The 10,873-nt window shown below is 48.2% G+C and overlaps 2 protein-coding genes across 2 annotated transcripts in view; both read left to right on the top strand.

The window, feature by feature from the left end:
- The window catches only part of LOC118988710 (histone-lysine N-methyltransferase PRDM9-like), a 12,209-nt gene extending 6,883 nt beyond the window's left edge, over positions 1–5,326 (top strand). Inside the window, exon 2 of the mRNA XM_037048662.1 lies at positions 1,942–5,326. Within this exon, the coding sequence (XP_036904557.1) occupies positions 1,942–3,577 (1,636 nt within the window). The 3' untranslated portion in view covers positions 3,578–5,326. The remainder of the gene's footprint in view (positions 1–1,941) is intronic.
- A 293-nt stretch (positions 5,327–5,619) lies between these two features.
- The window catches only part of LOC118988656 (histone-lysine N-methyltransferase PRDM9-like), a 46,020-nt gene continuing 40,766 nt past the window's right edge, over positions 5,620–10,873 (top strand). Inside the window, exon 1 of the mRNA XM_037048534.1 lies at positions 5,620–5,678. Within this exon, the coding sequence (XP_036904429.1) occupies positions 5,620–5,678 (59 nt within the window). The remainder of the gene's footprint in view (positions 5,679–10,873) is intronic.

The raw sequence follows: 10,873 nt of genomic DNA, 5'->3' as shown, positions 1-10,873 counted from the left end.
TAAATAGAACATTTTTCTTTATAGGCATTCATTATTTTTTAAAGATTTTTGCCCTGGCAGGTATGGCTCAGAGACTTGAGCACTGGCCTGTGAACCAAAGGGTTTCCAGTTTGATTCCCTACTGGGGCATATGTCTGGGTTTCGGGCCAGGTCCCCATTACAGGGCATGTGAGAGGCAACCACACATTGATGTTTCTCTGCCTCTCCCTCCCTCCCTTCCCCCTTTTCTAAAAATAAATAAATACATAAGTCTTTTAAAACAAATTTTTATTTATTTTTACAGAGAGTGGAAAGGAAGGAGAAAGAAAAATCAATGTGCAAGGGAAATATTAATCAGTTGTCTATGGCATGCCCCCAACTGGCCCACAACCCTGGCATATGCCTGACTGGGTATTGAACTGGTAACAATAAGTTTTCAGACAACACCCAACCCACCAAGCCACACCATTCAGGCACGGTGCTGCATTCATTCATCATATCAGTGAATTATCATGTGAGGTCTTACTCTGGCACACAGCATCCTGGGACATGGAAATAGATAAACATGAGGATCACAATCACTGCTCTTGAGGAGCTGGCTGGTGAAAGACGGAAACCCAGATACATGTGCTTGCATGTGCCTAACACTACAGAGCAGTTAGTGCTTTGGGGGAAACTAATCCAGGACAAGTGCCTAAGGGATAAGTGTGAGGAAAGGTGCAGTGTGGCAGGTGGTCCGGGAACGGTCTCTACAGATACAACATTTACAAAAACACTGCAGGCAAAGGATCCCAGGCCAAGGGAGCAGCTAGTGCAGGGAAGAAAAGAGGTGCGGTATTCAATTGTTTGAGGGTCACGCAGATCTTCTCTCAGCATAGAGGATAAGAACAGAGTTCAGGTAGCTGCCTAGCAACCTGGAAATGCAGTGACGATGATCCTACTTGAGACACTGGGGACTTTCCTGAGTGCAAGTGTGTAGTTGTCAGCTGTTGGTGTGTTCTCTGTTCTGATTATACTTTGTTAATTTTTAGAAAATAAACTCCAGTGGGGCCCTGGCTGGTGTAGCTCAGTGGATTGAGCACAAGCCTGTGAACCAGAGGATCGCGGTTCGATTCCCAGTCAGGGCACATGCCTGGGTTGCAGGCCGTTCCCTGCCGGCCAGTTCCCAGCAGGGGACGCACAAAAGGCAACCATACATTGATGTTTCTTTCCCTCTCTCCTTCTCCTGTAAAGATAAATAAATAAAATCTTTAAAATATATATATAAATAAACTCCAGTGGGGAATCCCCTCAGAGATTAATTCATCTCCAAATGAGAGAGCATGGTAGATAGGCCAGAGAGGAACAGGAGTCAGGCGTGTAAGACGGGTGGTTGGAGAAGTATTTTGAAACAGAGGAGTTCTCAGTGTATTTGAAATGGGCTAGCGCTGAATGAAATGAAGCATTAACATCTGGTGTGAGGCTTGAGGAAGGACTTTTTAAAAGATTTTATTTATTTATTTTTAGAGGGAAAGAGAGGTAAACAAGAATGCCTGGTTGCCTCTCACACGCCCCCTACTGGAGACCTGCCCACAAGCCAGGCATACACCCTGACTGAGAATTGAACCTGCAACTCTTTGCTTCTGCCACTCGACCACTGAGCCACACCAGCAAGGGCAGGAAGGACATTTTATTTGACTGTTTTGGAAACCAGAGAGAAGCAATTCCTAGTTGGGGCCTGTGGTTTTCCTTTTTAACATGACATAGAAGATACTGATACATGGAAAAGGTCACTGCAGTTCCATCCACACAGGGAGTGAAATGACCTCTTGTGATCCTTGAAAGCCCCTAGTCTGGGCAATATTAGAAAAGACCCTTGGTGTGGGCTTTCTAGATTTCTGAAGAGGCACTGCAAAAAATGAAAAGGAAAATGAACTGCAAGTGGACACTTTGAGGGGTAAAGAGCTTGCGTTGTCACCACAGTGAGAAGGATTCATGGGGCAGGTCTTACCAGGAGACGTATCATACGGCCCAAGCGTTCTCATCAACATCTCCCTCACCAAACCTTTCTCTTTCAGCGGAACCAAAGCCAGAGGCTCACCCATGTCCCTCCTGCTCTCTGGCCTTCGCCACTCAGAAATTCCTCAGCCAACACGTGAAACTCAATCATCCCTCTCAGATTCTCCAGGGAACATCTGCAAGAAAACACCTCCAAGCAGAGGAACCCCGTCCAGAGGATCACAATCGGCAGCACCAACATACTAGTACACACAACTGGAATGATAAAACTGAGGGTCAAGAGGCTAAAGAGAGGTCCAAACCTTTGCTTAAAAGGATCAGTCAAAAGAGAATCTCAAGATCTTTCCAACCTCCCAAAGAACAAATGAGCTCTAATGAGCATGAGCAAATGATGGAGGAAGAGCCCTGCAGAGGCCAGAAAGAGAGTCCAGAGGGTGCAGGCAAGTTCTTTGTGAAAGTAGGAATGTCAAGAATAACAACAATTGAGCATGGAGGGTGTTCTCAAGGCTTAAATGCTGGGTCACATCTCATCAGAGGCCAGAGAACACACTCTGGGGAGAAGCCCTATGTTTGCAGGGAGTGTGGGAAAGGCTTTACATGCAAGTCATATCTCATCAGACACCAGAGGACACACTCAGGGGAGAAGCCCTATATTTGCAAGAATTGTGGAAGAGGCTTTGCATGCAAGTCACATCTCAACAGACACCAGAGGACACACTCATGGGAGAAGCCCTATGTTTGCAGGGAGTGCGGAAGAGGCTTTACACGCAAGTCACATCTCATCATACACCAGAGGACACACTCAGGGGAGAAGCCCTATGTTTGCAGGGAGTGCGGGAAAGGCTTTACATGCAAGTCACATCTCATCACACACCAGAGGACACACTCAGGTGAGAAGCCCTATGTTTGCAGGAATTGCGGAAGAGGGTTTACATGCAAGTCACATCTCAACAGACACCAGAGGACACACTCAGGGGAGAAGCCCTATGTTTGCAAGGAGTGCAGGAGAGGCTTTACATGCAAGTCAGATCTCATCAGACACCAGAGGACTCACTCAGGGGAGAAGCCCTATGTTTGCAGGGAGTGTGGGAGAGGATTTACACAGAAGTCAGTGCTCATCACACATGACAGGACACACTCAGGGGAGAAGCCCTATGTTTGCAGGGAGTGCGGGAGAGGCTTTACATGCAAGTCACATCTCATCAGACACCAGAGGACACACTCAGGGGAGAAGCCCTATGTTTGCAGGAATTGCGGAAGAGGCTTTACACGCAAATCACATCTCAATAGACACCAGAGGACACACTCAGGGGAGAAGCCCTATGTTTGCAAGGAGTGCAGGAAAGGCTTTACATGCAAGTCAGGTCTCATCATACACCAGAGGACACACTCAGGGGAGAAGCCCTATGTTTGCAGGGAGTGTGGGAGAGGATTTACATGCAAGTCAGTTCTCATCATACACCATAGGACACACTCAGGGGAGAAGCCCTCTGTCTGCAGGGAGTGCGGGAGAGGCTTTACACAAAAGGCACATCTCATCAGACACCAGAGGACACACTCAGGGGTGAAGCTCTATGCAGGTGGACTGAGTGAGTCCTGACTGTTAATTTGCATATCAATAGCCATAGGAAGTCTATGGCCTCTTACTCTCCCCATGATTGCAATTACTATACAAGTGACTGGTTAAACAAATCCTCCAGGTTTATGACAAGAAATGAGATGGACAAACAGTTCCATGAGTGATATGGCGATGTCAGCACCAATCTACTTCATGGCTTTTTGACGTTCTTTTCTAAAATGTTTTGTCTTCATACAAATATGTAGCCCACGTCTCTCATTCCCCCCATCAATGAAAGCAGAGAGTTCCGTAAGAGCCACAAAGAACTCACACAGGCACAGAAATTCAAGGCCTGCAAATGCATAAGTCTTTAGTCAATCTACTTGGGTTTCTGCCCAAAAAGAGGGACTTGAGACAGATGCCTCAGAGAAGGGAATTCCCCGGACTCCTGGGAAGTGGGGCCTTTTCTCCTAATAGGCTTCTTACACTCCTCCCTTGGCTTCTCTTGGCTCTTCTAGTTTCCTACAACCTATGGAGCCTCAGAGGTGAATGGCAGGGAGAAATGTATGTGAGCCGGGCTCAGTATGTACACCTCGTCTTCCTCACTGTCCTTGCTGCCCCTTCAGGGTCAGCATTTTCTGGTGAACAGCATACAGTTTCCACATCAGTCCTTAGTGTGAGTCTCAGCTCTGTCTTCTCCAGCTGTGTGATGTAAGGCATGATTCTCAACTTCTCTCTGCCTGCTTACTAGTCTGTACAGCGGAAATGGGAACTCCAGCCTCTCAGTTTTAACATTCAAACTGGAGTCAGCACAAAGAATCTGGCAAGAGGATCGCTGAGATCACAAGTCCTGCTGAACAGCCTTCAGTGTCCATGTCTTCTGGGTCTTTAGTGCTGGACAAAGGAAGATAAGGACAGGGTAGCAGTCTAGCCAAATTCAGAATTTGAGCAGACCCCACTGCTTTCACCACAGAGACTCAGATTCCCCAGGAAGAAGGCCTGAGGTGGGAGATTCACTTCCCTCCAGGTCACCACCCTCCCACTGACCCTGCACACCTTCAGAGCCTCTTCAACAGCAGATGGTACTGAAGAGTGACCTGTGAAACAAGACCCTTGGCTACCCCTTGCTGAGAACTGAGACTGGGAACAGCATGTGCCCCCACTGGTGTGTTAGGATAGATGGTGAGCCAAGGCAGGAAGAACAAGGAGGAGTTAGTACTCAGCAGACCTCAGCCTGGTCCAATTCTATTGCCATATTATCCAGCATCAGAAGAAACACCATGCTAACACATTGACATTCTAGGTATCATTCCCACTATCTGGGAAAGAAAGGATTTGAAACTTCATCCCAAGGCCTAGAAGATAGGAGAGGATCCACAGCACTCAAGGAAAGGACCTGTAAATCAAATTTGGCTAACTGCCTCTGGTCACTTTCTGATTTATGAGAGGGTCCCTAGTGTTGACAGAAAAAGCCCATAGGTAATTGGGTAATTGCCTCAACTTTAATTCTGTCATGTATCTATATTACAAGATGACCAAATGGGATCTGAAGCAAGATAAGGATTCCAGCTAATGCTCCCCACACCTACATTGGGTAGTCATGTCCCCCATGGAAGCTGGCACCACTTTTACCTGTCAATATGTAACTTTACCTGCATCCCACCAATTATATGAGTCAGGACAAAGGACCTGGTGCCCTTGCCACCCAAGCTCTTTCACTCCCACCTCAGCAAGACCTGTCCTCTCCCATGAGAACGTATCACTAATAAACCCTGCTTGCGTGCTAATACACTTGCTGATCTGCAATTTTTTACCACATTGACAAGGAGAACCAAGTTTCTCCTGTGACAGATGCACCCAATCTGCATGTGACATTCATGAAGCCCGCAACACAGAAGCTTCTGTAATGCACTTTCCTTGTACCTGGATTGCACAGGGCTTCATATTCATACACTAATGACACCATCTTGAAATTAGTACTTATTTGATCTTTAAACTTTTGTTTGTGAAGTGAACTCTGATGGGATCATGGACATGCACAATATTGGTCATTCCTCGCCACCCATTCACAGACAGTGTCCAAAATGGCCCAAGAGCACAAAATTCCCATGGACCCAATGGTGGGAGTCCAGCAAGACTCGGGGTGAGAACAGGGTAAACATCTGCATCTGTATAAGCATAAGGAAGGGTGCCAACAGCTCCCAGAGGCCACACTTTTCTTAGAACCAGAGCCGAGTTTAATACACAGACATGTCAAACATTTAGTGAGGACCCATCATACCCTGTCCTGCATGAGGGAGACCGAAGCATGACCCACCTTGTTCCTGCTGGAGTGGGTTTACCCAAGGGGGACACCCACCCTCATGACCTAAAATGACCTTTCTGTCCTTCCAGTGCCAGGCTTGTGAAGAAGAGTATCTACATAACCTACATGGATTTCAATAATAAATTGACCTGTGCACTGTCCAGCAGTGCCCACGGAGTTATGGATGATCAAGACAAATTCACACGGACTACCGAATCCTGTGGAGAAAAGGGGCAGGACACTCTAGGGGAGAGTGCTGCCTACCCTTTGCCTGGACAGGCTTTTATTTTTTTTTACACAGGAATTCAGGTACAACTTAGTAATCGTGAATAGGCAGTAAACAGTAGATAGTATAAAAAGAAACATTAGGGCTTCTAAATCAGGTGTATCAACTAAAAGGCTATAAAACTGTGGGAAAATAAAAACATTTATTAACTAAAAGCATTCTTATCAAAGCAGGTTTCACAGGATTGTTAAGAATTCTTTCTCTTGCCAGATTACACTGGATCCTGCACTTGCTGGTAAAAGGTTGCACTGTCTTCCCCGTCACAGGTTTTCAGGCTTAAGTGGATTAGAGCCAGGAAGCACTATCTCCCAGAGGACATGGGGACTGGGCTATGTCAGAATAGCTGGGGTGGGGGGCTGGGGGTGAGGGTCTATCACTGCCTCTTTGTTGCAGCTCCCCCCACCCCCCTGCCGAGTCCACTTGTGATGGCCTCCCAAGTGATTGACTCTGGCTTAGGTTGCTCCTCGCTGTGAAGAGTCTTACCGGTCATAGATCCTTGACCATGCACTGGGGGCAGGGGGATGAAGCAGGGGCAGCATCTGCTGCCAGAGACAAGCCTTGTCTCCTCAGTGGCTCGCATCCCGGAGGTCACACACTCAGCCTTAAATGGTTACAATTCCTGAAACCAGGCAGAGCAGTTCCTAACAATAAAAATCCACTATTATTTTCTTTTATGCTTTTTTAAAGGATGGTGTACTTCTTGGGTTTTGTTTCTTTCCCCTGTTTCTCCCACCACCACCACAGCCCAGAGAGAACACTATACACTCAATATTCTGTTGCTTTCAACATGGGCCATGGGAGAGGAGCAGAATCCTGGTGTAATGCTGGCATCATGGCTGGCACTGAAATACAGTGGGGAGGGGAACCCACAGACTGCCAGGTGATGGTCACCACCCCCACCCCACCCCCACCAGGACAGACCCTGGAGCTTTCCCAGAAGGCTTTATGATTCAAGATGAGTAGACAGCCCTGGCTAGTGTAGTTCAATGGATTGAGCATGGGCCTGTGAAGCAAAGGTTCACCAGTTCAATTCCCAGTCAGGGCACATGCCTGGGTTGCACGCCAGGTCCCCAGTAGGGGACACATGAGAGGCAATCACACATTGATGTTTCTCTCCCACTCTTTCTCCTTCCTTTCTCCCTCTCTAAAAGTAAATAAATAAAATATTTTTTTTAAAAAGATGAGTAAGCACATCTGTTTCCTCTCCCTCCCTTTCAGCAGCAAACCACATTCCTGATGTAGCTGCCAGCCTCCAAGGTGTCCCCCAAATCCATATGCTATCACCCGGACCTTGTACAGCCCCTCTTTCACACAACTGAGCTGATCTGTGTTGTGAAAATGGTGTGCGACTCTCAAAGCTAAGTCATAAACAAGCCCTTTTGTTTCAGCCTTGCTCACATAGTTCACATGGTCTCAGACCACCTTGTGCAGGGAGCTGGGTGTTTACACAGCCCTCCCTCCTACCTGCCAGTGGCTGGCCGTCACCATCCTTGTTTTGAAGTGGAGGCTCCAAGGTGTGAGCATAGCCTGACATATGCTGGATTCTGAGTCTTTTGTCCTTGACAGGCAGCTGAGATTACTGTCCTGTCCCCATGACACCTGATATGCCTCAAGGCCATGCTAGCTGCACCTGCTGGCTTCCCAACTCCACATGACACTGTGAGTGACAAGGATAGGGCAGGTCAATAGTCCTTGGTCAAAAGAAACGTCAGTGGCTGAGGTGACAGGACACAATGGCCAATTGCTTCCATCACACATTTGACTCTGACTACAGTGGTCACTGCAGCTGTGGCCAGTCCCACCTGGTTAATATTCTGATTGTCTGCCCCCCAGGGTAAGGGGGCCGTGGGCTGGCTTGGGGACCACAGCTGGGCTCATGAGGGGGTTACTCACCAGAATGGTCAGCCACGAAGTTACTAAAGACAGCTTTCTTAAAAAATATTTTTTTTACAGTAAGAGATTGTTAAGTTCATCACCTGGAGAAAACTGTAACATTTTGAAGTTTGCACTTTAAGATTTTCTTTTGCAGACTCTCACACTTGATGGGAACTGGTTGTTGTTGTTTTTTTTTTCCTGATGATATGTAGTTACTGTCTTGAAAAAGTGAGTTTGGGAAATACAGAAGATAAAACCACCCATGATTCCATAATCCAGAAGGCACACCAATTAACAGAGGAAGTTAGAGCTTTCTGTTCATCACACACATGGACACACCTGCAGTTTCCTTTACAAATGGTACTGAGCCCCGTCTGACTTCCTCAGCACGCTCTTTCCCTTCCACATGTCTTTGACACCGTCCTTCAGTTTCCACAGTTACACTGGGTCCCACACCCCTGGGTTGAGGTATCACCAACTCCCTTGTTGGACAAAAAGGGTGTTTCTGGGAAGCATCGGTATAGCACATGTCAGCTTAGTTCTGGTACAGACGTGAGTGTGCAGTGTGTGCAGTGCATTCAAGGCCCAGTGTCCTGCATTTAAGGGGAAAGCACACTCCACCTTCAGGCCTCACAGGATGTCAGCATCATCCTCTCAGCCTTCCCCTCCTGAGGAAGGGTTTCAAAATCCTTGAGGCCATGGTGGGGTGGGGACACTGCTTTCTGGGGAGCAGAGGAGAAACATGACACTGAGTGGTGGCTCTCAGGTGGGACCACAGGCATTTTCCTCTGTGCCCTAGCCTATTTCTCTATGGTTTTGCAGCTTTTTGCTCAGGTAATGCCTTCTAATAAGGGCCCCCAAATGCCTCAGATGCTGTGGTTGGTAATGGAAGGTCAGGATGCAGCAAACCCAAGTCCCTCCCACAGGTCAGCATGGCATGGGGAGTCACTGGGCTTACTGGACAGTTAGGCTTGTGCTGTGGTCTCTCTCCTGTTGTCCTTTTAGGAAGCTCTCTCTGGGCACCAGATGGACTACTGATTGTTCCCCAATGCCCCCCTTGGTCTCAAGAGGCAAAGGAGAGACTGGGCTACCCCTCCCATCTACTTCCCAGAGAATGACTGAGGCCCAGTTCCAAAAGTGTAGGTCAGGAATTGACAGACCTAGGCAGGCCTAGGAGAAATGGAAAATCACCAGGCGGGAAACTGCACTGCAGGAAACTGCCTGCCAACCCTACCCAGGACAACAGATGCTCAGCTAAGATTGGGGTCTGGGGTCGACCTATCCAGTGTAATAGAATGCAGCTTTAACCTGAGGCTGAGTAGATGTACCAAGAACAATGGTCAGCAGAAACAGCACCCAGCCACCAGCTCTAGCCAATCAGACTCTGACACCCCAATCAGTTACCCTTTGTGGGGTTTTGTGCTTAAAAACCCTGCCCTAAGAACAACCGAGTGAATCCCAATCTCCTTTGGTTGGCCCCACTTTCTCCACGTTCCCCCACTAATAAACCCTGCAACTTAGCTCACTGCTGTCTGTCTGGTTTTTTGAATGACTCCGACCTAACAGGAACGGCCAAGGGCAAGCTCTGATCTCATTCCGGGAGCCCTGCTGAGGGAATTCAGACTCAATGGGGACTGTTCTCTGCAGGTTCTGTTCCTGTGTCGTCTTCAGATCAAATCGAACAAGGACAAGAGAGTCCAAGTCTCCTACAGCATCGTTGGCCCAGGTGCTGACCAGCCTCCTTTCTTTTTTTTTTTTTTAAGATTTTTAAATTTATCTTTAGAGGGGAAGGGAAGGAGAGAGGGAGAGAAATATCAATGTAGGGTTGCCTCTCGTGCATCCCTTGCCAAGAACTGGCCTGCAACCCAGGCATATGCCCTGACTGGGAATCGAACTGCGATTCTTTGTTTCGCAGGCCCGAGCTCAATCCACTGAGCTACACCAGCTAGGGCCCTTTCTTTTTCTTCATCCTCCCTCAAGGGCATTTTTTTCCATTGCTTTTACAGAGAGGGAAAGGGGAGAGAGAGAGAAACATTGATGTTTCTCTCATACACGTCCTGACCAAGGGGATCAAACCCTCAACTTTTCAGTAACGGGACAATGCTCCAACCAACTGAGCATCTGGCCAAGGAAGGCAAACCTCCTTTGGTGTTTGTTGTAAGAAGGGAAAGTCAGTGGCTGCAGGTGACGACAACCCTGGATGGAGAGAAGTGATTGCGCTGTTGCGAGTGTCTCCTGTGTGGCTTCAGGGGGGTCTAGAACCAGGGGTGACGGCCTCACTTCCTAAACATCTCAGACGTCCACTTGTCTTGTGAAGTCATTCAGGACACATCTGTAAGCACTTTTCACATTCCAGGGGCTGCACATGAAGGTTAAGAGGGCGGAGGTGGACAGGGCTGGGCACAGATCTGAGCTGTGTGCTTGTGGACAACATCTGGGCCTCGCTGGGTGAGAAGGTTACATGGCAGGACAGCCTCTGAGCTCAAACTAGACAGCAGCAGCTGAGAAATAAATGAAACTGAAAATTCCGCATGAAAGCACATTCAGATGGGCTGATTTCCTGTCCCCTTCACCTGCCAGTGGCAGCCACTGCTGTTTTCTCCCCCTTTCCCTTCCTTTTCTGTCATCATGACGGCTTTGTCCCCACAGCCCCAGCCAGCACCAACCATCTCCAGATAACGCCATGAGGGGAACAGCCACCTCAGGTCCATTCATGGACCAAACTCCAAAGTCTTGGTTTAAGCAACCAGGACTCACTCCCCCCACCCAGCTCTCCCCTCTGGCTTGTGAGGCCAGTGTCCAGACAGGACACCCCTGACATTGTCAGGGAAAGAGGGGCAAGTGTCTGGGAGCAGTGGCACAGGTGGGGGGA

The sequence above is a fragment of the Sturnira hondurensis genome, unplaced genomic scaffold, assembly GCF_014824575.4.
Source record: "Sturnira hondurensis isolate 20B ecotype Veracruz unplaced genomic scaffold, ASM1482457v3 Scaffold0000167, whole genome shotgun sequence".
Classification (NCBI taxonomy): Eukaryota; Metazoa; Chordata; class Mammalia; order Chiroptera; family Phyllostomidae; genus Sturnira; species Sturnira hondurensis.
The sequence above is the reverse complement of the archived record's forward strand: the minus strand, read 5'-3'. Positions and strand labels throughout refer to the sequence as shown.